This window comes from Pleurodeles waltl, chromosome 1_1, assembly GCF_031143425.1.
Source record: "Pleurodeles waltl isolate 20211129_DDA chromosome 1_1, aPleWal1.hap1.20221129, whole genome shotgun sequence".
NCBI lineage: Eukaryota > Metazoa > Chordata > Amphibia > Caudata > Salamandridae > Pleurodeles > Pleurodeles waltl.
The window spans coordinates 302,053,493-302,081,050 of record NC_090436.1 but is presented as its reverse complement, the minus strand read 5'-3'; the positions used below and the strand labels follow the sequence as shown (position 1 = coordinate 302,081,050).

At 46.6% G+C, this 27,558-nt stretch overlaps 1 protein-coding gene across 2 annotated transcripts in view; it reads right to left on the bottom strand.

Annotated features, from left to right (window-relative positions):
• Nucleotides 1-27,558, bottom strand: part of MTREX (Mtr4 exosome RNA helicase) — a 629,876-nt gene that overhangs the window by 573,622 nt on the left and 28,696 nt on the right. For both annotated transcript variants that reach the window (XM_069222101.1, XM_069222093.1), the window contains exon 5: nt 21,676-21,788. In XM_069222101.1, coding sequence (XP_069078202.1) covers nt 21,676-21,788 — 113 coding nt within the window. The remainder of the gene's footprint in view (nt 1-21,675; nt 21,789-27,558) is intronic.

Here is a 27,558-nt window from a genome sequence, read left to right as displayed (position 1 = left end):
CCGTTGTCCGTTTTTGTGCCAGAGGGACTGGGGGTCTCTGAACCGGTGTGGACTGGTTTATGCACTGAGGGCACCAAATGTGCCCTACAAAGCAAAACAGTGGCTTGGGGAGGCGACCCCTCCCAAGCTAGACACACCTATTTCCAAATGGAGAGAGTGTTACCTCCCTCTTCCAAAAGAAATCCTTTGTTCTGCCTTTCTGAGCTTGATCAGATTAAGCAGCAGGAGGGCAGGAAGCTGTTTGAGGGGTGTCAGCAGCTGGGCTGCCCAAGAAACCCTGTAAGACTGTGGTAGCAATGCTGGGGGTCCTCTAAGGAGCCCCCACAGTGCGTGGAATCATACTTCCAAGTGTTGCAATAGTATTGGAGTATGATTCCGACATGTTTGATACCATATATCCCCAGGTTCGGAGTTACCATTATGTTGCTGGACATTGGTAGTGACTTATGTCCAGTACATATATAAAATGGCGTCCATGCACTCACGAACTCCAGTAAAATGGTGCTGGAGTTTGTGGGGTCACCTCTGCTAGTGAAGGGGTGCCCTCACATGGATGTACCTGCACACTGCCCTCTGGGCTGAGAGGGCCTACAATAGGGGCGACTGACCTGTAGTGAAACTAGGTGCATGCACCCGGTTCACGGAGACTGCAGTGGCAGGCCTGCTGAACCCTTTGCATGGGCTCCCTATTAGTGGCAAATTAACTGCAGCAGCCCATAGGGCTGCCTCAAACTCAATTCGGACAAGACGGAAGTCCTTCTCTTCGGCTCCACCCCCTCCGCATGGGATTACTCCTGGTGGCCTGCCACTCTCGGAACCGCTCCGACTCCCACTGACCACGCAGGCAACCTAGGATTCATGTTGGACCCCTCACTATCCATGACCCAGCAAGTCAACGCCATCTCCTCCTCCTGCTTCAACACCCTCGGCATGCTCCGAAAGATACACAAATGGATACCCACCGAAACCAGAAGAACAGTCACCCAAGCCCTCGTAAGCAGCAAACTGGACTATGGCAATGCCCTCTACGCAGGAACCACGGCCAAACTCCAGAAGAGGCTGCAACGCATCCAGAATGCCTCCGCATGCCTCATCCTGGACATCCCCCGCCACTGCCACATCACAGACCACCTGAAAACCCTGCACTGGCTCCCAGTCAAGAGAATCATGTTCAAGCTCCTCACCCACACTCACAAAGCACTGCACAACACCGGACCAGAATACCTCAACAAACGACTCTCCTTCTACACTGCCACCCGGCATCTCCGCTCCGCTGACCTCGTCCTTGCAACAGTCCCACACGTCTGCAGAACTACATCTGGCGGTATATTATTGTCACACCTCGCTGCCAAAACGTGGAACACTCTTCCCACCCACCTGCACCAGACCAAAGACCTCATTACCTTTAGCAAACTTCTCAAGACCTAGCTGTTTGAGAAGTAGCAGCACCCCCCCCCTTCTTCCTCTCCCCTCTGCCCCTTGAGATCCTCTTTACAAATCCCTGATTGATTGATAGGGTTCCCTTGGAACCCCAATGCCCTGGGTACCTAGGTACCATATGCTAAGAACTATTATGGGGGGACCAGTAAGCCAATTGTGAGAAGAAAAGGTAAAATTTATAGGAGAGAGCAAAACCACTGGGGTCCTAGTTAGCAGGAACCCAGTAGACACATTCAAACAATCTGACAACAGGCGGAAAATGGGGGTAACCATGCCAAGAAAGAGGGCACTTTCCCACAACCACTATCGTGGCCCTCTGCAAATCTCGTGGAGGCCGTTGGGGGTCTTCCCTGGGGACATCGTGGCAATAGCGGTTTTAATTTCTTCAGGGTCTATAGCTAGTGTGTTCCTGTCCTCCGCTGTCAAGCGTGGCATGGGGATCTGCGCCAGGTAGTTCCCAATGAGGGATGGGCTCACGTTTGTGTGCGTATGCAGGGATGTGGAACTCCTACCGTCTGACGCCGGGACATATTGTTTGGAGTCAAGGGTAACCGTTTTTCTTGTTTATTTTGTCCTTGGGACAAGCAGGCCCAAAACGTCCACAGCACAAACCCTTTGGCTACCAGTTTACCGAGAAGGGAACTGTCTGTAGTTGAGGTAATATGTATGTACCTATGTTAATGCTGTTGGAACTTTTATTTATGGTCCATTAATGAAAAGCCTTCATTATTAGGGTGAGCGTTGTAAATAAATGTTTTAGGGTCACACTACACTACTGAGAGTGGTTCCAATAAAAATTAAAAAAAGTCTACACACGTTGAAAAGTTTAACAAAATATTATGCTAAGTATAATGCTCCCAGAATGCTCTCTGATTAGATGAAAATGTTTGCAGAAGCTTGTAAGCCAGAGTCATGATTCTCTGTTTTCAAAATAAAATGGTCAGAAAAAAAACAAGTAGAAAAAGAAAAAAAGAAAAAACATTTCGCTACTATGAAATTTTGGGTGCCATTTCTCTGAAGCGTCATTTAGTATAATGTGTTGATGCATGCTAGTATTCCCAAGAAATATTCCTAATGGAAAATCAATGTAACCATTTTTAACAAGATTATGCGAAGCGCATGAAAATAAACAAGCGCTGGCAAAGCCAACAGATCCAATATTTTTTGTGAGTCTTTTAGTTTCATCAATGAGTGTCTCGTTTTGACATGGATTTTGTAACACTTTATTGTGGGAACTGCCAAGCCCTCACCATTTTAACACTTGTCCTGAGCGAGCCTGGGGGGGGGGCTCCATGTTTTTTGAAGGGGGACCCCCTCCAGTTTCATTACGCCACTGACTGCCACAGTAGTTCCTGGCACTGAACACAACTACTTTGTGTGCCAATATACTCCTTGTGGAAGAACTGAATGTGATCACTCACAGTACAGCCAGCCGACAGAGAGAGAAATATAAGTTTAATAAAAACAAAATGTCTTTGTTAACACGAGACCTATTTAGGGACTCAATTCACAAGAACTTACAGAAGTTGACCAGGGAATCCAGTTCCTAGAAAATATTTGTGAACTGTATTTTAGCACAAGCAATTATGCATGTGTAGATCTGCTCATATGAAAATCTATTGAGCGGTTACAAGTTCATTTTCCCTCCAACCACTTTTTTCCCAACCCTGGAAGAACCTCTACTTCTGCCATTGTCAGGAGTACATTTCCAACCTTCATCATTATGAGAAAAGAGGGGAACTGGTGAAAATCCCTAAAACATGCAAGTTAGGTTTGCAGACTTAAAGGCATTCAGCCCTGGAACTATTGCATACTGCTTCCTCCAGCTCCAGTATGTAGATCTGCGGAAAGGTGGCAAAATAAAAAAATTATGATTGAAATTGCAAGTATTCAAGCCCTATTATAGTAGTAGCCTGAGCAAAATCAGAGAGGCTATTATAAGAGCTTTTACATAAAGTGACTGCTGCCATAATTTGTGACCACACTAAATGGCACCAAAGGTATAAGTAGATTATTTTACAAGACAAATAGATTTAAAAAGCAACCCGTCCCATTGACAAGTAGATATTTTATTAAATTCCACACCCCTGGTGTGCTAGAGGTGCTCACAGTATTTCACGAATGCATTAGCGATCTCGGAGTTAGTGTTATGTACAGTCCCACTATCCCCTACTATGGAGTATACTCATGTGGCTTCTCTTTCTCAGAGGCCCAGCCAGGCAAGGAGTTTGCCTGTCCTATCCCCCACCTCGTACAAACAGTGTCTCAGGGCTAGGTCCCTCGCCTCATGGTGCGCCAGTGCCTTGTATTCCTTTTGCAAGATCAACAGTTTACGCTGGATGTGTGGGTCAGTCACAGCCCCATGGTCTTGCTCTTAAGTCCAACAATTGGCTCTCTATTGACTATAGGTCCTCCCTTTCCCTTCAACGTTTCTGCGCATATATGTTTTGAGCTGTGTCCTGAAGAACTGGTTTATGGGCTTCCCAAAGCGAGATAGCGGAGGTCACAGAGTCCTTATTTTCTTCGGTCTCTACTCTCAATTCCCGTGGTATTTCTGCATCTTTTAGGTCCCATGCATTCAGCCTCCAGCAATTCTTGTTTCTCGGTACCAGGGTCTTCTATCCCAGCATTCCAGTGTCAAGTAATAGCTTCCGTAACTCCTTTATGAAGTAGAAAGTGACTTCTATGCAACTCATATTGGGCACCAAAGTACTCAAATGGAAGGAGCGTTCAGTAATCAGAGCGCTCCGATCTCGGTCGCCGTTGATTCTTTTCAGGACCTTAACCCCCTCAAAGACACTCTGTGTGGAAGTTCCTCCAAAAACCCTATTGGGAGATCTGGGGAATATGGGACCCGCGTGGGTATTTTCCAGAGATGTCTTGCCCAACACCGTTGTGTAACTTGAAATTCAGGTTTATTTTCACTACCAGTGTCTGGGAGTCCTAGAATCGCTTTACGCAGAGCTGCTAGGTAAGGGATCAATATGGGGAGTGATCTCCGCTGTGTTTTTCTTCCCGCTACGCATTGTGTAAGCCATTGTAGGTGGGTTGCTAGGTAGTAAGCCTCAAATTCTGAGACTGCCCTTCCCCCCTCTCTTGTCGGTCTTTGCAGTGTGGTTAGAGACATGCGGCAGCGGCCAGAATCCCATATGAATCCCATTATTATCTTATCAATTTCCCTAAAGTATTCCCTAGGAACCCAGAGGGATAATGTCTCAGTATAGCAACCAGAGAAGTGCCACCATTTTTAGAAGATCCACCCTCCCAGCTAACACAATCAGCAGTATAGACCAGAACACTATGCTCATTTTCAGACCTCTCATGGTCCTACCCAGACTGCCATGCAGCAGATAGTCTATGTGATGGTATATGTGGACTCCCAGATACGTAATTGAACGAGGTTGCCAGGGCAAGGGTCCTAGAGCATCTGGGGGCATGCCATTTGCTTGTACTGGGAATAGACTGGATTTGCTGCAGTTTACTTGGAGTCCTGACAAAGAGCCATATTTCTTTACCATATATTGCACTCCTGGGAGGTCTCTCTGGGCGTTACGGAGGAAAAGAAGCATGTCATCTGCATATAATGCAATATAGTGCTCCTTTTGATTCCCTTCTAAGCCCCGATACATCATCCCTCCTCGAGACCAGGAGGCAAAGGGTTCTAGGGCTAGTGCAAATAGCAAGGGTGAGAGGAGGCATCCCTGTCTAGTACCCCTCTCCACCCTGTAATCCTGGGATATTTTACGTCCTTTGCAGACTCTAGTTGTTGGATTCTTGTAAAGTAAAGAGGTCCAAGAAATGAATGCTTCCCCTAGCCCATGTGTTCTGAGATGCATCCCTTTCTACTTAATGTCTTAAACACATCCCATTCCACCACGGGGGATTCAGCTGTGCCCGTGTTTTCATCAAAATAGTGAGTAATAGCCGTGCCTATCGAAGATTGTAAGACTGGGTCCTCGCCACATTGGAATATTGGGGCGCTCTTCGCCCCCACCTAAGACAGAGTAACAGTGAATTGTGATCTGAGAGGGTGCGAGTTATACGTTCTTAAGTACATACAACAGAATATCTATCTGGGGAGCATAATATAGCATCTAAGCAGATGTGCATATCATATATGCTGGAATGGTAAAAATAATCCCTACCCATGGGATGTTGCTTTCCCCAGGAGTCTACTAACCCCCATTCTTTTTGCCACCTTGAAAAGGCACGTGCTACCCTCTCAGTCTGCATGCTTGGAAGGGGTGGGTGTGATCTATCTTGGGTAGGGTCTGCTATACAGTTATAATCCCCTCCCAGTATTATTGGTCCCATTAGAAAGGAGGCCAAGGTTTTAGATATGCCAATGAACAACTGCTTTGATCTACGTTCGGGCTGTATATACTATCCAGCACCACATCGCTCCCCTCTAATCTACCTTTTACCACCATATATCTACCTTCCGAGTCAATCATTCGACTCGGACACTAAAACCGTGTCCCAGCCCGAAACCAGATCAGGGCCCCTTGCGCATATGCAGAGTATGTAGTATAACATAGCTGCCCTTGCCACCTGCTTTGTATCTCTAGCCCGTCCTTGGCTGTTGGCTGCATATTGCCCTCCTACAGAAAATGCACCTGTCTATGCTGCAGGTAGGAGTGGACTTTATATGGCTTAGCCATGGTATGCATCCCTTTAATATTCCAAGTGATTATCTTATGTTCTGGTGTCTGACAAGTGTAATCGTATCCCTTATTATTTTGGTTCTTCCAACTTGTACACAGTGCTTTTCCGGGCTCTCTTGGCCTTTCATTAGAATGATTTGTGTGGTGATGTGACTTCGAACTCCCCATTCCCAAAACAGGCTAACTGAACAATCCCAAAAACACCCTTTCCCCAGGACAAGTGCCCCTTCCACCCCCATCTAAACCATAGTACTTAACTTAATAATGGTGGAGATGTCTACCAAACAACGTCGCAGGGGAGGTTGCAATCAACAGGGGGCATCCCGCCCGACTTCCCCCCACCCCTCCACCCCCACCCCCCTGCCCAAATATGGTCATCATATATTTGCACCCCAGCTCTGTGCTATGTTCTCTGACCAGGTTAGAGTAGGTAGTCAACTCTAAGAACTCAGTCGTTTCCCTAAAGATCTGTTCCTCCTTGTGCAGTAGTCTAGGTATTTGTTGAGTAGGGAATGCCCCTCAACCCCCGTTGGGTGTCACATGGTTCTGTGTGCTTGTAAGCTAGTCTCAAAAGCATTCATCCGCTGTGTCGGGTGATTTTAGATAACTCGTCATTGAATGTTCTGAAGAACCCTCGCTAGATATGGAGACCTCACTATTTGTGTCCATCACCTTTGGGCTGGTGCCTTCTCGTCTCTTCTAGGTCATCTCTACAACTATTTCTACCACCCTTCGCTGATCTTGTTGAGCCTCAGTTTTAGTTGGTGTGCCTCCATTGAGGTTCACGCTTTCTTTTTAATTGATTTCTTCCATGCACTCTTGCCTATTACCATTGTATAGCTAGGTTCAGGGAGCTCTTGGAGATACAGCCAGTCCCATACTTCCTTGGGTGTGTGAAAGAAATGCATCCCCTAAGCCGTGGAGACTAAGATGGGCAGGAAACATCATGGTATACTTCACGTTTAAATGTCTTAGTCTTGCTTGAGCTTCCATGTTTCTGTACGGCCTTGGTAAAGTCCGGGAAGATCATCACTTTGATTGTCCACAATTATCTCTGGTGCCCTCGCCAGGATATGGTCGCGATCCCAGTAATGTAAGAGACCAGCAATTACTGGCCGAGATGGCATTCCATGTAGCGGCGGTTTTGCTGGGACCCCATGCACCCTCTCCAACGCCTAGAAGGTGGCGAGTCCCTCTGATGCTACCCCCTCTTGCAACCATCTCTCAAAATAGGATAACGCATCTCTCCCCTCCACTTTTTCCAGGCATACCTACAATGTGGATATTATGCCTCCGGGATCTATTCTCGCTGTCCTCTGCTCGGAGTTCCAGGGTGCGCACTTTCGCCTCCATCGTTGTAAGTCTGATCTGTAAGGAGCCCACCTTGCGGTTAAGCTCCGTCAGTGTCTTCTCCATCATGGTTAATCTTTCGGCCAGTTTCCGATGATCGTCCTTGAGAATGCCAAGGTCTAACCCCAGCGCATCTATCTTGGTTTCGAGTGATTGTCTCGTAGTTGTGATGACTTGCAAGACGTCTGTCAGCGTGGGGCCCTGCTGGGGTTCTTCTAGGACGGTATACTGGTTCGTTGGGAGTCTGCCATTGCTCTACGCTGCTCCGTATTTCCTTTTATTCATCTTTCCCATGGTAGCTAGTAGTGGCAAGTAGTCACGCAGGATCTACCCTAGTTGGCCTGCTAGCCTACGTGCCCTCTGAAGCATTCTGACTTAAGCCCCTCGGGATGCTACTTGAGTGCTCTTCTTCTCCCTTGTTTTATTTTATACCATCTTGGGAGCAAGGCTGGGAGCTCGAAGTATGGAGGAGTTCTTGTATCGGGTTCTCATGATGTTGCTATGGCCACCTCTAGCCCTGGGTTCACAGGCCTCTAGGCGTTTTAAGGTCAGGAGTAAGCAACACCAGTCCCCCTTCTGGCTTTGGGGTACCTCTAATGTTCCTGTCGCAACAAGGTATTGTTTGCTTTAAGGGCGCTCTCCTATACTTGCTGCATGCCTGGTGGCTGTAGGTTCTCTGTGCTCTCCAGTGCGATACCAGCAATCATCTTTCCATAGTCCCCTGCAGCTCCACCAGCCCTAGTGGCCCTTGGAACCAGCCTCCTCACCTCATCCTGTTGCCTCAGTCATTGTCCTGCAGGGGTTCTGTTTGTTACATGGCCTCTATAGTTGTTTTTACCCTCTTCAGTCACCATTTCTGCCCAACAGGTCTTTTGGTAGCCAGCTAGGGTCACCAACCTCTTGCAGGGTCCTTCCTCCAAACACTGGTTCCTCTTCTGCTCCGTAGGCGGCTCTTATTTTCACGCCCCAGGTGTTGCCATCTTGTTTCTGCCCCCTCGCGCTGCTCGGGACCCACAGACCCACCTGGCTATTCCTGTACCCACCTGCTGGTCTAGGGGCCCACAGCAGAGGCCCAGGCCGATCGAGGTGGCTGCACCTGGGGGCTCTCATGTTCTGTTGTCTCCTCTCTGTTCCTCTGCCGCGTTGCTGCTCCATAGGAGTGCTGCCGATCGCGCAGCTCCCTCAATCTTCTCAGCCCCCCTCCGATTCTGCACTCACAAGTCAGAGCAATCAGTGATGAGACAGGGACGCCAGGGTCTCACGCTCGCATCGTGAGGCACGCAGGACCTCCCTTGTCCCGTAGGAGTCTACACAGTTCCATGCCATGGACGCCACCATATTGTCTTGGCCCCTTGCGGTTGTATGAGACCTCGAGTATAGTCTTTTTCAATCACTCATGTGGCTTTCAGGTCCCACATCTAGGGCTCAGGAGGTCTGTGAAAGGGTTACTGGGGGTTCCAACTCCAATGGGGCCTTCATATTTGCAGGACTTTTAGGGATGTGGGGTCGTCGGGCAGGAACTCAGCGACTCGTGTCCTACTGCATCGGCTGCTGGTCACGCCTCCCCAGTGCCACACATCATATCACTTCAAAGCGTTGAACAGAGGGGGAAAACCAAGATTTTAAGTTCAAAATCCAGTCCAACTGTATGTGTGGTAGGAACCTGTATCAGACATTCGCTTCTTTGACAGCCCCCAAAGGTATGATGGGCTTAGTAGAAACTCTGTATAAAAAGATTTTCAGGAGTTTCCCAAACTGCAAGTAATCAGTTTTCCTGTGTAGGCTGGAACAGAGACTGCTCCATAATTTTGGACCCTGGGCCTTGGCCTCTTTACCAAGATCTGAAAGGGGGTGAGGCTTTGCAGTTATAAAATTACAGTCTTGATAAACAGGCTGTATACGTCCATGATTTCACAGGCTTAGACCGAATAAACTGCTTTTGATTTTTAGAGCCATATTACCGACCTAAGTAAGTGGAACCATATCACTTCCGCATTATATATTGTTTTAGTTGCATTTTCTATGTTTAAATAAAAGGATGTCCACGCACAGGAATAAAGTTGGACCTGAAGATGGAGGCAAAGGTCAAGGGTTTTCTTATTAACTGGGAAATTAAATCTTGCCACACGGGAGGGAGAAAAATTGTAGATTAAGAATCAGAATGGCCAAATTATGAAGAAAAGTAAGTATTGCTAGAAAATAAATGCTTTTTATACTGCAACAAACAACCTAGCAGTGGGTGGTACTGCAGAACAGGCTTTATCTGCTGAATAGCAGCAGCAATTCATGGTGTAACTTAAATGTAAGATGCAGCATAGCAAAATGACTGGATTTACAGGGGTGCAGTACCACAGGCTGTAAGTAGGTATGCTAGCACAGCACCAATATATTTTTAATCCTGCAGTGGACTGATCGAAGTGTTTAAGTACAAAGTCAACACTAATAAACATGGATGTTTTGCATACATTACATGTATTTCAGCCTCTGAACCCCATAACAGTGCAGGTGAGAGGATCAGTCCCTCACTCTCATTTGCAACCTACACAATTTAAACACACGTGGCAAACTGACAACATGGGACAGACATGACATCAAACATGCAGTGACTGTGTGAATTACCTTTCTAGATTGTGGCACATGACCTCATAACCCCCACCCCTCTTTTCTAAGTAAAAAGGCTAGATACATCTTGCAGAGTGTGTTTAGGAGACTGTTTAATCTGTTTCTGTGATTTAAATTGTGTTTAGAAACTGTCTGCTTCCCCTGTTTTTTTGCCTTAAAAAAGCCACATTTCAGAGTGCGCGACAAGCAGTATTCTAGTGTTTGTTTTTAAACAATCTCTCCCTTACCTAGAAAGTAGACTCTGCTAGCTTGGATTCAGCCTGTCTGTATCCAAGGAGATTTTGAATAGAGCAGCAGCTGCCTCCTCCCTGCCCACAGGGACTGGACTTCAGTTAACTTGCTCCTTATATAAGTTCCTATTGGTTGTTGCATATGTTGTTGTGATAGTTTGTTGGGGGCTGGTCTTCCCATTGGTTGCTGGTTCCAGGGCTGGGGCTGGGGCTGTAATTGGTGGATAGGGCTGAGATTCTGACTGGTTGCTGGTTCTGGGGCTGGGGTTGTGATTGGTGGTCAGGATTAGGGGTATGAATGGTGATTAGGGCTGGGTCTCCCATTAGTTGTTTGAATCAGGGTTACAAATCCGATTGGTTAGGGTTAGGACTAGGTTTGTATTGGCCAGTAGGGCTATTTAAGCTTAGGACTCAGGGCGTCTCAGCAAAGGGCGGAGAGGACAAGGGCAGTTGCCTGTTTGGGCCTGTTCAGGACTTGTAGGGACTAAGGCCTAGGGCCAGAAATGCCTCCCAATTCTCAAATGACCAGGAATGATTTCACTCCCTACACATCCGTCAACATGCAAACACATTATCTGCAAAGACATCCAACTCATGCATCACAAACTGACCGCAGACAGATTGCAATGTCCCATCACCCAACACAATACCTATTATACAACACATATATGCATATCCTCCACAACTGCAACAGTCAAACACCTGCATTCTCACAAAAAACACTACTCTGCCCACTCCCACCAACACAACCTGCCATCACCCACAACACAAAACCACACTATACATTTCTCCCTGTTCATACTAACCAACAACACTATCCTCGGTTTGCTACACACAGACCACCTTTCATCATAACAATCCCTAAACCCAGCCTTCCAACACACAAACTTCAAACACCCTTCCCCTCTCTTCACCAATTACACACACCCATAGAATCCCCACACTTCACTCCACCACAGATATTACCTCTTCCAGTCATTACAACTAACACAAACTCCCCTGACACACATCCATCCCCTCTTACACACCTCATCCATTTATCTCCAAAACAGATCAACACCCCTTCTAATTCCACTCACCAGCACTAACTCGCAAACAAATCCCTCACCAAAAACAACTACATCAATATCCCCTCTCACTATTCCACAAAAACAATACAGACCACGCACATCAAATCAACACAAACTTTCATTATACTTATGGTCACACCCAATCCCACCCTCAGGACTACACTAAGAATACAAGTCCCGTCCTATCTTTACCCCTACTTTCTCACTCTTCACAAACCCCTACTACAAGCACCCCAACCCAGCAGCTTTCATTCACTTGCCTCTCCTCCCCTGCACAATTTAGAGCCTTACATCATGATCCACATACTCCTCCACCACCCCTAACCCATACTCCATCCACACTAAACAGACGCAAACAAAATAAACATGTCACTCTTAACCTCGCATCCCCTTGTCTATTACATAACAAGACTACCCTACAAAAAACAGTACACTCTTCATGTCTCTCTCATCCACAAAGTCCACCACCCACACACACACAGACTGTAGGAAGTTGGCTCTGTATGCACTATTTCAAAGTAAGGAATAGTATGCACAGAGTCCAAGGGTTCCCCTTAGAGGTAAGATAGTGGCAAAAAGAGATAATACTAATGCTCTATTTTGTGGTAGTGTGGTCGAGCAGTAGGCTTATCAAAGGAGTAGTGTTAAGCATTTGTTGTACATACACACAGGCAATAAATGAGGAACACACACTCAGAGACAATTCCAAGCCAATAGGTTTTTGTATAGAAACATATCTTTTCTTAGTTTATTTTAAGAACCACAGGTTCAAATTCTACATGTAATACTTTGCATGAAAGGTATTGCAGGTAAGTACTTTAGGAACTTTGAATAATCACAATAGCATATATACTTTTCAAATAAAACACATATAGCTATTTTAAAACTAGACACTGCAAATTCAATTTTCACAGTTCCTAGGGGAGGTAAGTAATTGTTAGTTCTTGCAGATAAGTAAACCACCTACGGGGTTCAAGTTTGGGTCCAAGGTAGCCCACCGTTGGGGGTTCAGAGCAACCCCAAAGTTACCACACCAGCAGCTCAGTGCCAGTCAGGTGCAGAGGTCAAAGTGGTGCCCAAAACGCATAGGCTTCAATGGAGAAGGGGGTGCCCCGGTTCCAGTCTGCCAGCAGGTAAGTACCTGCGTCTTCAGAGGGAAGACCAGGGGGGTTTTGTAGGGCACCGGGGGGGGGGGGGACACAAGTTAGCACAGAAAGTACACCCTCAGCAGCACGGGGGCGGCCGGGTGCAGTGTGCAAACACACGTCGGGTTTTCAATTGGAATCAATGGGAGACCAAGGGGTCTCTTCAGCGATGCAGGCAGGCAAGGGGGGGGCTCCTCGGGGTAGCCACCACCTGGGCAAGGGAGAGGGCATCCTGGGGGTCACTCCTGCACTGGAGTTCCGATCTTTCAGGTCCTGGGGGCTGCAGAGTCTTTTCCAGGCGTCGGAATCTGGGAGTCAGGCAGTCACGGTCAGGGGGAGCCTCAGGATTCCCTCTGCAGGCGTCGCTGTGGGGGCTCAGGGGGGGCAACTCTGGCTACTCACGGTCTCGTAGTCGCCGGGGAGTCCTCCCTGAAGTGTTTGTTCTCCACAAGTCGAGCCGGGGGCGTCGGGTGCAGAGTCGCAAGTCTCACGCTTCTGGCAGGAAATGCAGTTGTCTTTAAGTTGCTGCTTTGGAAACAAAGTTGCAGTCTTGGATGAACAGGGCCGCTGTTCTTGGGAGTTTCTTGGTCCTTTTAGAGCAGGGCAGTCCTCTGAGGATTCAGAGGTCGCTGGTCCTGGGGAAAGCGTCGCTGGAGCAGTTTTCTTCATAAAGGGGGGAGACAGGCCGGTAGAGCTGGGGCCAAAGCAGTTGGTGTCTCCGTCTTCTCTGCAGGGTTTTTCAGCTCAGCAGTCCTCTTCTTCTTAGGTTGCAGGAATCTGAGTTCCTAGGTTCAGGGGAGCCCCTAAATACAGAATTTAGGGGTGTGTTTAGGTCAGGGAGGGCAGTAGCCAATGGCTACTAGCCCTGAGGGTGGCTACACCCTCTTTGTGCCTCCTCCCAAGGGGAGGGGGTCACATTCCTATCCCTATTGGGGGGATCCTCCATCTGCAAGATGGAGGATTCCTTAAAGTCAGTCACTTCAGCTCAGGTAGCCTTAGGGGCTGTCCTGACTGGCCAGTGACTCCTCCTTGTTTTTCTCATTATCTCCTCCGGCCTTGCCGCCAAAAGTGGGGCCGTGGCCTGAGGGGGCGGGCAACTCCACTAGCTGGAATGCCCTGTGGTGCTGTAACAAGGGGGGTGAGCCTTTGAGGCTCACCACCAGGTGTTACAGCTCCTGAAAGGGGGAGGTGATAAGCATCTCCACCCAGTGTAGGCTTTGTTACTAGCCACAGAGTGACAAAGGCACTCTACCCATGTGGCCAGCAACATGTCTCGAGTGTGGCAGGCTGCTAAAACCAGTCAGCCTACACGGGTAGTTGGGTTAAGGTTTCAGGGGGCACCTCTAAGGTGCCCTCTGGGGTGTATTTTACAATAAAATGTACACTGGCATCAGTGTGCATTTATTGTGCTGAGAAGTTTGATACCAAACTTCCCAGTTTTCAGTGTAGCCATTATGGTGCTGGTGAGTTCGTGTTTGACAGACTTCCCAACCATATACTGTTATGGCTACCCTGCACTTACAATGTCTAAGGTTTTACTTAGACACTGTAGGGGCACAGTGCTCATGCACTGGTGCCCTCACCTATGGTATAGTGCACCCTGCCTTAGGGCTGTAAGGCCTGCTAGAGGGGTGACTTATCTATACTGCATAGGCAGTATGAGGTTAGCATGGCACCCTGAGGGGAGCGCCATGTCGACTTACTCGTTTTGTCCTCACCAGCACACACAAGCTGGCAAGCAGTGTGTCTATGCTGAGTGAGGGGTCCCCAGGGTGGCATAAGATATGCTGCAGCCCTTAGAGACCTTCCCTGGCATCAGGGCCCTTGGTACCAGGGGTACCAGTTACAAGGGACTTACCTGGATGCCAGGGTGTGCCAATTGTGTAAACAAAAGCACAGGTTAGGGAAAGAACACTGGTGCTGGGGCCAGGCCTCAGCACACTTTCAAATCAAAACATAGCATCAGCAAAGGCAAAAAGTCAGGGGGTGTAGGAAGTTGGCTCTGTATGTGCTACTTCAAAGTAAGGAATAGCATGCACAGAGTCCAAGGGTTCCCCTTAGAGGTAAAATAGTGGTAAAAATAGATAATACTAATGCTCTATTTTGTGGTAGTGTGGTCGAGCAGTAGGCTTATCCAAGGAGTAGTGTTAAGCATTTGTTGTACATACACATAGGCAATAAATGAGGTACACACACTCAGAGACAAATCCAGCCAATAGGTTTTTATATAGAAAAATATCTTTTCTTAGTTTATTTTAAGAACCACAGGTTCAAATTCTACAGGTAATATCTCATTCGAAAGGTATTGCAGGTAAGTACTTTAGGAACTTTAAATCATAAAAATTGCATGTATACTTTTCAAGTTATTGACAAATAGCTGTTTTAAAAGTGGACACTTAGTGCAATTTTCACAGTTCCTAGGGGAGGTAAGTTTTTGTTAGGTTTACCAGGTAAGTAAGACACTTACAGGGTTCAGTTCTTGGTCCAAGGTAGCCCACCGTTGAGGGTTCAGAGCAACCCCAAGGTCACCACACCAGCAGCTCAGGGCCGGTCAGGTGCAGAGTTCAAAGTGGTGCCCAAAACACATAGGCTAGAATGGAGAGAAGGGGGTGCCCCGGTTCCGGTCTGCTGGCAGGTAAGTACCCGCGTCTTCGGAGGGCAGACCAGGGGGGTTTTGTAGGGCACCGGGGGGGGACACAAGCCCACACAGAAATTTCACCCTCAGCAGCACGGGGGCAGCCGGGTGCAGTGTAGAAACAAGCGTTGGGTTCGCAATGTTAGTCTATGAGAGATCTCGGGATCTCTTCAGCGCTGCAGGCAGGCAAGGGGGGGGTTCCTCGGGGAAACCTCCACTTGGGCAAGGGAGAGGGACTCCTGGGGGTCACTTCTCCAGTGAAAGTCCGGTCCTTCAGGTCCTGGGGGCTGCGGGTGCAGGGTCTCTCCCAGGCGTCGGGACTTTGGATTCAAAGAGTCGCGGTCAGGGGAAGCCTCGGGATTCCCTCTGCAGGCGGCGCTGTGGGGGCTCAGGGGGGACAGGTTTTGGTACTCACAGTATCAGAGTAGTCCTGGGGTCCCTCCTGAGGTGTTGGATCTCCACCAGCCGAGTCGGGGTCGCCGGGTGCAGTGTTGCAAGTCTCACGCTTCTTGCGGGGAGCTTGCAGGGTTCTTTCAAAGCTGCTGGAAACAAAGTTGCAGCCTTTCTTGGAGCAGGTCCGCTGTCCTCGGGAGTTTCTTGTCTTTTCGAAGCAGGGGCAGTCCTCAGAGGATGTCGAGGTCGCTGGTCCCTTTGGAAGGCGTCGCTGGAGCAGGATCTTTTGGAAGGCAGGAGACAGGCCGGTGAGTTTCTGGAGCCAAGGCAGTTGTCGTCTTCTGGTCTTCCTCTATAGGGGTTTTCAGCTAGGCAGTCCTTCTTCTTGTAGTTGCAGGAATCTAATTTTCAAGGGTTCAGGGTAGCCCTTAAATACTAAATTTAAGGGTGTGTTTAGGTCTGGGGGGTTAGTAGCCAATGGCTACTAGCCCTGAGGGTGGGTACACCCTCTTTGTGCCTCCTCCCAAGGGGAGGGGGTCACAATCCTAACCCTATTGGGGGAATCCTCCATCTGCAAGATGGAGGATTTCTAAAAGTCAGAGTCACCTCAGCTCAGGACACCTTAGGGGCTGTCCTGACTGGCCAGTGACTCCTCCTTGTTGCTTTCTTTGTTCCCTCCAGCCTTGCCGCCAAAAGTGGGGGCCGTGGCCGGAGGGGGCGGGCAACTCCACTAAGCTGGAGTGCCCTGCTGGGCTGTGACAAAGGGGTGAGCCTTTGAGGCTCACCGCCAGGTGTTACAGCTCCTGCCTGGGGGAGGTGTTAGCATCTCCACCCAGTGCAGGCTTTGTTACTGGCCTCAGAGTGACAAAGGCACTCTCCCCATGGGGCCAGCAACATGTCTCTGGTGTGGCAGGCTGCTGGAACTAGTCAGCCTACACAGACAGTCGGCTAAGTTTCAGGGGGCACCTCTAAGGTGCCCTCTGTGGTGTATTTTACAATAAAATGTACACTGGCATCAGTGTGCATTTATTGTGCTGAGAAGTTTGATACCAAACTTCCCAGTTTTCAGTGTAGCCATTATGGTGCTGTGGAGTTCGTGTTTGACAGACTCCCAGACCATATACTCTTATGGCTACCCTGCACTTACAATGTCTAAGGTTTTGTTTAGACACTGTAGGGGTACCATGCTCATGCACTGGTACCCTCACCTATGGTATAGTGCACCCTGCCTTAGGGCTGTAAGGCCTGCTAGAGGGGTGTCTTACCTATACTGCATAGGCAGTGAGAGGCTGGCATGGCACCCTGAGGGGAGTGCCATGTCGACTTACTCGTTTTGTCCTCACTAGCACACACAAGCTGGCAAGCAGTGTGTCTGTGCTGAGTGGGAGGTCTCCAGGGTGGCATAAGACATGCTGCAGCCCTTAGAGACCTTCCTTGGCATCAGGGCCCTTGGTACTAGAAGTACCAGTTACAAGGGACTTATCTGGATGCCAGGGTCTGCCAATTGTGGATACAAAAGTACAGGTTAGGGAAAGAACACTGGTGCTGGGGCCTGGTTAGCAGGCCTCAGCACACTTTCAATTGTAAACATAGCATCAGCAAAGGCAAAAAGTCAGGGGGCAACCATGCCAAGGAGGCATTTCCTTACAGGGGGTAACCATGCCAAGGAGGCATTTCCTTACACAGACACAACAAAATGCCTCCTTAACCTGCTGGAAGAGGAACACTATATTGAAAAGCAAGACTATTGTGAGCCATCACAACTAACACCTGCTTCAAGCTCAAATTATACTGCTTACCTTTCTACTAAAGAAAACAACACTGCCACTAACACACCTTTTCTAAACCGCCAGCTCATGAATGCTCAGTCACTCTCAGAAAACAAGCACCACATCTATGACCTTCTCACAGACACACAACCTGACTTACTATTCATAACAGAATCTTGGTTGGGAGATGACATTGCCCCAGTGTTGCACGAAGCCCTTCCTCCGGGCTATCAAACCATCACACAAAACTGTATAGGCAAGAGAGGAGGTGGACTAACTATTATATTCAAACAGGCAATAAACCTCAGTAAAACAGACAACATTTCCATACAAGGTTGTGAAGCCCTCCTCACCAGATGCCACCCTACTCCAACTTCCTCCTTTAACTTTCTCCTTCTTTACAGACCTCCACCTAACAACTCGACATTCCCAGATACTTTTCTAGATACAGTCTCAAACCTTATTACACTATACGCCAACCTATGCATTCTTGGGGATCTAAACATTTGGTTTGACAAACCCAATATGCCCCATCCAAAAGCTATCACCACTGGCCTAGTCACATTGAACCTCCATCAGATTGTACACAATCCCACACACATCGCTGGACGCATCCTAGATGTAATTTTTGGTAAGCCTGAACTAGTTACTGTTCATAGCATCTCGCCAATCACTTGGTCAGACCACCATTTGATAACTTTCCGACATAAAACTCCACAAATCAACACACCCCCACAGCTACTTACATACATGAACCTATCGACCATGGAGCAAACTCAATTTTGATTACTTAGAAACACAGCCAACACAGATCTAGATACAATTAATTCTGTTCCAAAACTTTATGAGTGGCTACAGGAAGCTTTTGATATCCTAATACCACTCAGAAAAACTAAACACGACAAAAGAAAACCAACACCTTGGAGAAACACAGAACTTAAAAAGATAAAGCAATAAATCAGAAAGTTGCAGCGGACCTGGCTCAAAACAAACAACAGTCAAGACAAACTGAAGCTACACAAACTTAACAGAAAATACAAATCATCAAACAAAAAAAAAAAAGGAAAGGGAAAAAAAAAAGAAAAAAAAAAAGTACTACTCGGACAGAATTCAAAAAGCTAAATCTACAACCAAGGAATTTTATAAAATTCTTAATGAATTTCGAAAACCTACGTGCATGGAAGGAGGTCATCCCACTACTCAAGATTTCACAAACAAACTGGCAACTCATTACACAACCAAGGTAGACACACTGGACTCCTATTTAAAACAGAAGAAAACCATCAGCACCAACCCCTTTCCTAAAATACCCTCTAATAATAAACCAGCCCAGCCTCTACAGTCCTTCCAACAAATATCCCAAGGTGAATTTATGGATTTGGTCAAAGCAAGCAAGCCTTCCAGTTGCCCTTCTGACCCTTGTCCGCCACAAATCTTCAAGAACATTCTTTTATCTACTTCTGCTGCCACTCCTGTAAGAATAATCATCAACAACTCTTTAACTACAGGAACTTTTCCTGCAGACCTGAAAAAGGCATACATACGACCTTTATTAAAGAAAACAAACCTAGACCCGCAAGACCCCAACAACTACAGACCAATCACAAATGGACCTTTCCTGGGCAAACTGATAGAAAGAGCAGCATTCGCCCAGATGTAACAATTCATTGAAGACAATTCTATACTTTCAGACTTCCAAACTGGATTCCGCCCACGAAGAGGCACTGAATCTGCACTCGTAGCAATCTGGGATGATCTTAAAAACACAGTCGACCGCAATGAAGTTGCTGCACTACTTCTCTTGGACCTCTCGGCTGCCTCTGATATGGTTGACCATGACACCCTAATTCAAAGAATCCACAAAGCCGGCATACAAGGGACTGCTCTTGACTGGTTTATTTCCTATCTTCAAAAAACATCTAATATCATCTACTCGCCCCCCTTCTCGTCCTAACCCTACCTCACAAAAGCAGGGGTCCCCCAAGGATCAATCATCTCACTTTTGCTTTTCAACATCTACATGATATCATTACCAGAACTGATCAATGATTTTCATCTCACATGCTACAACTATGCAGATGACACACAAATACTACTTAAATTAGAATGTCCCAAAAACATTGAAAACTCACAAATCTTCAGTTGCCTCAGAGCCGTTGATCAGTGGATGACCTGGAGCCATATCAAACTAAATACCTCCAAAACAGAGACACTCCTATGTAGTGACTGGAAAAGTTATAACCCACTGTGCATCTGGCCTGACGATCTCGGACCACCTCCTCAATTATCCGAGGAATTTAAAAACCTTGGAATCACCATGGACTCCAAGTTACCTATGAATGCCCAAGTGGACAAATTAGAACGAACAAGCTTCATCACTCTACGACGCATCTTCCCCCACCTCGGATTTCCACACAAGGTGCAAGCTACTATCGCGCTTGTACTATCCAAACTGGATTATGCCAATGGCTTCTACCATGGATCATCTCTATCTATTATGAAAAAACTACAACGTATTCAGAACTCCGCAGGCAGGCTACTATTACATGTAATGCCCACATTTCCCCTGCCTTGAGAGCACTGCACTGGTTACCCATTGCCAGAAGATGCACTTTAAGCTGCTTTGTATCACCCACAAAGCTATACATGGAACAGGACCGCTTTTTATCGGAAACAAAATAACCAAATACATTCAACAAAGAAACCTCCGCTCAAGATTGGCACCCCGCCTTAGAACACCACCATACAAGAAAAAGACTATAGGTGGTACATCCTTCTCCGTTCAAGCAGCCAAATTATGGAATTCATTACCCCCAACTATAGGAGCCACAGATAACTTTCTTGTATTCAGAAAACTACTCAAGAGTTGGCTCTTTCCTTCATAGCCACCATATTCAAACAACTATTGACTGCATAGGCCTATGTTGATAAATATATTTTCTGTTTATGTGTATATTTCTAGTTATGTATAGTTCTTTAGAAAATATTTATCACTACTATGTCATAACAATAAAGTACACACACACACACACACTCTTTAAACCTGTTTAAGTATATTTACCCATGGTTTTAAATATGTATTGTATGTACATATGTGTGTGTGTATATATATATATATATATATATATATATATATATATATATATATATATATATATATATGCATGTGTATGTATGTGTGTATGTATGTGTGTATGTTGTTCTGTGCTTGGCATGTTCGTGGGTCATTGCATGGCTCCTGGGTGGGTTGTTATGTACTAGATATCTATGAATCCCTGCTCTCATCTTATATCACACTTATCTACCCATCATCATATGTCATGTCTCTATCAATCTATCCTCCATTCCCTCTCTGACTCATCCCAAATCCATTCTACTACTTTCATCTCCTAAATAACTCTGCCTAAGCTCTTCCCTCCGCTTCCACATCTAACTCAACAAACCTCACTTTACTACCATGACCTCCCAAACAACCCTACTAAATTCACCCTCATTTATCTCACGCTAAATCCTATTACCATATACTCCCAATTAACACTTCTGGATTCTTTCCTTCTTTCCTCCTTCACCCCTCCCAAACTCTCATATCCGCGGCACAAATGAACTCATAATACTAAAACTGTACTAATATTTCCCGATACTAATCCATCACTAATTCTTGTTGGGTTCTGGAGTAGCGTGCTACTCGCTGAAAAGCGCTTTGACGCCTCGTCAGGGGTAGTAAGACCTATATAAATACTATTACAAAACAATAACAATACAATACAAACAGGAAGCTGCAGAATACATACACACATCTTAACTGGGTACACTAATAGACATAATTCTAACACCCAAGACGGCAGCAAGTACTAATCTAATGCAATATTAGCATACTATACACTGTCATACATTCATAAAGCAGCCTTGAACTTCACAGCATAAGCACTTGACACTCAGTAAATACAAACAGGGAGGTTTACATCTTTTTAATGCAGTTAAACAATACTAAACCCCAGAGTGCAATATACTTACCAAGTGCTACATACAAGAAACACATGTGAAGCAAAATAAAGGAAAAAGAGGTCTGGAATGCTTTTCAAAAAGCACCCATTTGGGACTGTGGCCCAAATGCAAATGATCTATTTCCTGTTTTTGCATGACTGATGAGCAATTCATTTTATAGAACGAGTTACAAATAGGCATGTATTTCCACCCTTGTAAACTGCATTTTTCTTCAATACCTAGTTAATCATATATCATCAGTGTAGGAGAATGTTCAAAGTCAGAGTAAACGCCAAAAAGCCATCCTCAAACCTCTCAAATTATTGCAATGAAAGTAAAAGGTAAGCCATTACAATAAAAAATTGTCACTTACTCAGCGCAGACAGTTTTTCCAGCAGATGTATGAGCAGAAACCAAGACGGACTGGTTATTATCAATGCACAAAATGGCTTCCCTTTGGAAAGCATCAAGGATAAATGGATATTCCTGTAAATAAAACAAACATTAGGAAAAGCACTGCAACTTTAAAGGAATAGTGTGCTTTTTGAACAAGGCATGCCATTCACTTTACCGGACACATCTCAATTTATATGCATTTATTGAAAGCACCCATTAAGGACATGAAAAAATGGTAAGGTACAGACCAGTAATTTTACTAAAATAATTGACTACTGATTCTATCAGTGAGTAGCGCCTTACCAATCTCCAGGACATGATCTTGGAGAAAGTTTTAAGTAGCTAAGATTAGACATTTCTAAAGTAGTATTTTTATTTGACATTTGAGCACTATTCTGCCTACATGGTACTGAAATCACATCTCATTTGGGGTTATGTGCTTTCCATGAACGATTTTTGCCCTCTTAATATTTATTCTTCTAAAATGTTACAGGGATACACAGAGTTAGAAACGGCCAGCTAGCTTTCTCTTTGATATAGGATCACATTGTGGGTCAACAAGTTGTTGGAGTTCCCAACAGGTAAAGAAATCATGAGCCTGAATAAACCTAAAACTATATGACAGCAAGGAAAACTTTAAGATCTGGTGCTATTCATTTGGGACATCACAGCAATCTTTATGGAGCCTTTGCCTTTAGAAATACAGAGAGAAGAGCTTGGGTTTTGTCAGGACGCAGATCACAGCATGTGCTGGGGGAAAGGTCACCCCTCAGTGATATGCTTTGACATCCTGCCTTCATTTTGGGCATTCTGACCTACTTTTTCATTTTTCTGGCCACTGGCTTTCCACGTTGAGAACAATGTGTAGCAATGCATGCATGCATGCAGGTCTTTGCTGCTCTCCCAGCAGTTTTACACTCTGCTAGAAATGAAAATGCACACAAAGTATGCCCACATCAATAGGAGAAAGTGGTTGTCCCTCACAAAGCTACTGGGAGACTGATGGATGCTGGCATGTGAAACTCATGAGCACAGCCACCATTACCTATAATCGGAGAGATGCTTGAGTGGCTTTGTAAAATAGTATCCCCAACAGGGATCCTTTGATGGCCAGCTGCTATCTAATCCACTAAGGTTATACTGTACACTTTTGCTTACAAACAGCTCACATGCACTCGTCCACATGCACTCGTCCATACAGGATGTCATCTGGGGCCACAGACTGCATGGCGTACAATGGTCCCCTGTAAAACAGTTACATCCATTTTGGATTATGTATATAACATGGAACAACCTAAAAACTTAGTTGAAATGTGTTCTGGATTCTGTTACAATACACATTACAACTAGATCTGAATCAAATGCCTGACTGAAACCAGATCATCTGCCTTAGAAGGCCAGTTCACAGAGCTCAGTGACAGCTCACAGTGTGTTCAGATGTCTGGCATATGCCTGCCTCACTACACTTATCCATGGCATCTGGTTTGCATTTCTTGTAATACACATGCCTACATCACCTGTGGCATCCTTCTTTCTGATAAGCTTGTCTTTTTTTTTCTTCTTTTTTTTTTTTTAGAAAGAGCAACTTTGTTCAGAAAGCCTGCACTTGATGCATGCCCTACTGGTGTTCCCTCCTCCCATCCAGGCCCAGAAACATACACATTCCATTGCCCAGCTGGAATTAAGGTTCATTTGTACCATCTTATTATTACAGATTTCAAAAATAAACCAATGACATTTACAACTTTCGTTGCTGTATGCACAATCTTTGTACTTATTGATAGCTTCAGGCCCATTCGACTTACTATTCTCCCCTCAATCATCGATGGTGTCTCTCCTGGGACTGTGCTGTGGTGGGAGTGCTATTGCCGTTGATTGGGGTTTGCAGTTCCATTCATTTATGTATCAATCCACAATAAGAGTTTCATTTACTTCTAATCTTATTCCATTTTCTAGGGAAGCCCCTTCGTTTACACACCACTTTTTTCTCCCAGCAAACACCAGTCAATTTCCCACATCCAGGTTCCCAAATCCAGAGAAGTTCCTGCTCCCCATGCTTTTGGAATATTCTGTTTTGCTACCATTAATACCAGCATGATTCACACCTTCTGTAATCTCGCTAACTCTATCTCATTAAGCACACATCTCTTTGCTGAACTTGCCAGTCCCCCTGCTCCTCACCTGTCACATACAATATGTGATTTTCAACCAAAATACTTGTATAAATCGGGCAATCCCACAGTATTTGAAAAAGAAGCCTATCTTTCTGCATTTTATAGCGACCTCTCTTTAGGGAGGCTGAGGACCTTCCTCCAGCTACCCGTTCTCACAGTTGCCTACGTCCATCTCTCACCTCTTATTTATTTAGTTATTGGATAGCATCAGGGCTGTAGTTTAAGATTTTTTTCTCTTTTTAATATGTCAGTGATTTTGTTCTTTTGGGCACAGGTTCGCTCAAGAGTCTGCCCTCCAGGGAAAGGAGTTCCCCCACCTCCGTACCCTTCACTAATCCGGATCACAGGGCATGTCCCACCTGTAGATATCAGCAGTTCTCAGAGTCTGCCAACTGACAGTCTCTTGTTAACTTTCACAGGCGAACTGCATCTACCTTAACCCATATGCCCCCCACTGTGGATATATCAATTTGGTACTACCTGGCAAAGCCCCAAAGCCTCTCCAGTGTCGTTAGCATTACTGTATCTCAGAATGGGGTGACACGTGTTATTCTTCTCCCGAATGCTAGGTATGATGCTACTTCTTTCCACAATTTAATTACTGTTCTGGTTTGGGATGGGCAACCCACTGAACATCTGCCCACCCAACCCCCCTAGAGTGCTGGCAAGTAACCTCTAGCACCCATCACGTCTGTCTATTTCTAACACCGGTTCAGTCTGTGCCACAAAGGCCCAGTCATTGACCATAATTAATTGTGATGCCTAGTAATAATTTTGGACATCAGTTTGGGCAAGAAGATCCAACCTGGTCCACTGTCTCATAGTAGCACTTCTGCCTCCACTGACTTGAAGTACACTCTATGGACCTCATAATGCTGGTTTTCTAACATATAAAAAATGTGACTGTAGGAAGCAATGTAGGAAGTTGGCTCTGTATGTGCTATTTCAAAGTAAGGAATAGCATGCACAGAGTCCAAGGGTTCCCCTTAGAGGTAAGATAGTGGCAAAAAGAGATAATACTAATGCTCTATTTTGTGGTAGTGTGGTCGAGCAGTAGGCTTATCCAAGGAGTAGTGTTAAGCATTTGTTGTACATACACATAGACAATAAATGGAGGTACACACACTCAGAGACAAATCCAGCCAATAGGTTTTTGTATAGAAAAATATCTTTTCTTAGTTTATTTTAAGAACCACAGGTTCAAATTCTACATGTAATAGCTCATTCGAAAGGTATTGCAGGTAAGTACTTTAGGAACTTCAAATCATCAAAATTGCATGTATACTTTTCAAGTTATTCACAAATAGCTGTTTTAAAAGTGGACACTTAGTGCAATTTTCACAGTTCCTAGGGGAGGTAAGTTTTTGTTAGGTTAACCAGGTAAGTAAGACACTTACAGGGCTTAGTTCTTGGTCCAAGGTAGCCCACCGTTGGGGGTTCAGAGCAACCCCAAAGTCACCACACCAGCAGCTCAGGGCCGGTCAGGTGCAGAGTTCAAAGTGGTGCCCAGAACACATAGGCTAGAATGGAGAGAAGGGGGTGCCCCGGTTCCGGTCTGCTTGCAGGTAAGTACCCGCGTCTTCGGAGGGCAGACCAGGGGGGTTTTGTAGGGCACCGGGGGGGACACAAGTCCACACAGAAATTTCACCCTCAGCAGCGCGGGGGCGGCCGGGTGCAGTGTAGAAACAGGCGTCGGGTTTGCAATGTTAGTCTATGAGAGATCTCGGGATCTCTTCAGCGCTGCAGGCAGGCAAGGGGGGGATTCCTCGGGGAAACCTCCACTTGGGCGAGGGAGAGGGACTCCTGGGGGTCACTCCTCCAGTGAAAGTCCGGTCCTTCAGGTCCTGGGGGCTGCGGGTGCAGGGTCTCTCCCAGGCGTCGGGACTTTAGGTTCAAAGAGTCGCGGTCAGGGGAAGCCTCGGGATTCCCTCTGCAGGCGGCGCTGTGGGGGCTCAGGGGGGACAGGTTTTGGTACTCACAGTATCAGAGTAGTCCTGGGGTCCCTCCTGAGGTGTTGGATCGCCACCAGCCGAGTCGGGGTCGCCGGGTGCAGTGTTGCAAGTCTCACGCTTCTTGCGGGGAGCTTGCAGGGTTCTTTAACGCTGCTGGAAACAAAGTTGCAGCTTTTCTTGGAGCAGGTCCGCTGTCCTCGGGAGTTTCTTGTCTTTTCGAAGCAGGGGCAGTCCTCAGAGGATGTCGAGGTCGCTGGTCCCTTTGGAAGGCGTCGCTGGAGCAGGATCTTTGGAAGGCAGGAGACAGGCCGGTGAGTTTCTGGAGCCAAGGCAGTTGTCGTCTTCTGGTCTTCCGCTGCAGGGGTTTTCAGCTGGGCAGTCCTTCTTCTTGTAGTTGCAGGAATCTAATTTTCTAGGGTTCAGGGTAGCCCTTAAATACTAAATTTAAGGGCGTGTTTAGGTCTGGGGGGTTAGTAGCCAATGGCTACTAGCCCTGAGGGTGGGTACACCCTCTTTGTGCCTCCTCCCAAGGGGAGGGGGGTCACAATCCTAACCCTATTGGGGGAATCCTCCATCTGCAAGATGGAGGATTTCTAAAAGTTAGAGTCACCTCAGCTCAGGACACCTTAGGGGCTGTCCTGACTGGCCAGTGACTCCTCCTTGTTGCTTTTCTTTGTTCCCTCCAGCCTTGCCGCCAAAAGTGGGGGCCGTGGCCGGAGGGGGCGGGCAACTCCACTAAGCTGGAGTGCCCTGCTGGGCTGTGACAAAGGGGTGAGCCTTTGAGGCTCACCGCCAGGTGTTACAGCTCCTGCCTGGGGGAGGTGTTAGCATCTCCACCCAGTGCAGGCTTTGTTACTGGCCTCAGAGTGACAAAGGCACTCTCCCCATGGGGCCAGCAACATGTCTCTAGTGTGGCAGGCTGCTGGAACCAGTCAGCCTACACAGATAGTTGGTTACGTTTCAGGGGGCACCTCTAAGGTGCCCTCTGTGGTGTATTTTACAATAAAATGTACACTGGCATCAGTGTGCATTTATTGTGCTGAGAAGTTTGATACCAAACTTCCCAGTTTTCAGTGTAGCCATTATGGTGCTGTGGAGTTCGTGTTTGCCAAACTCCCAGACCATATACTCTTATGGCTACCCTGCACTTACAATGTCTAAGGTTTTGTTTAGACACTGTAGGGGCACAGTGCTCATGCACTGGTACCCTCACCTATGGTATAGTGCACCCTGCCTTAGGGCTGTAAGGCCTGCTAGAGGGGTGTCTTACCTATACTGCATAGGCAGTGAGAGGCTGGCATGGCACCCTGAGGGGAGTGCCATGTCGACTTACTCATTTTGTTCTCACTTAGCACACACAGGCTTGTAAGCAGTGTGTCTGTGCTGAGTGAGGGGTCTCTAGGGTGGCATAAGACATGCTGCAGCCCTTAGAGACCTTCCTTGGCATCAGGGCCCTTGGTACTAGAAGTACCAGTTACAAGGGACTTATCTGAATGCCAGGGTGTGCCAATTGTGGATACAATGGTACATTTTAGGTGAAGGAACACTGGTGCTGGGGCCTGGTTAGCAGGGTCCCAGCACACTTCTCAGTCAAGTCAGCATCAGTATCAGGCAAAAAGTGGGGGGTAACTGCAACAGGGAGCCATTTCTTTACAGTGACCGGGACATCATTTTAAATTAAGACGCCCTGCTCAGAAGGGAGAGCAGCAGGCCACACCAGTGTCACACATCACC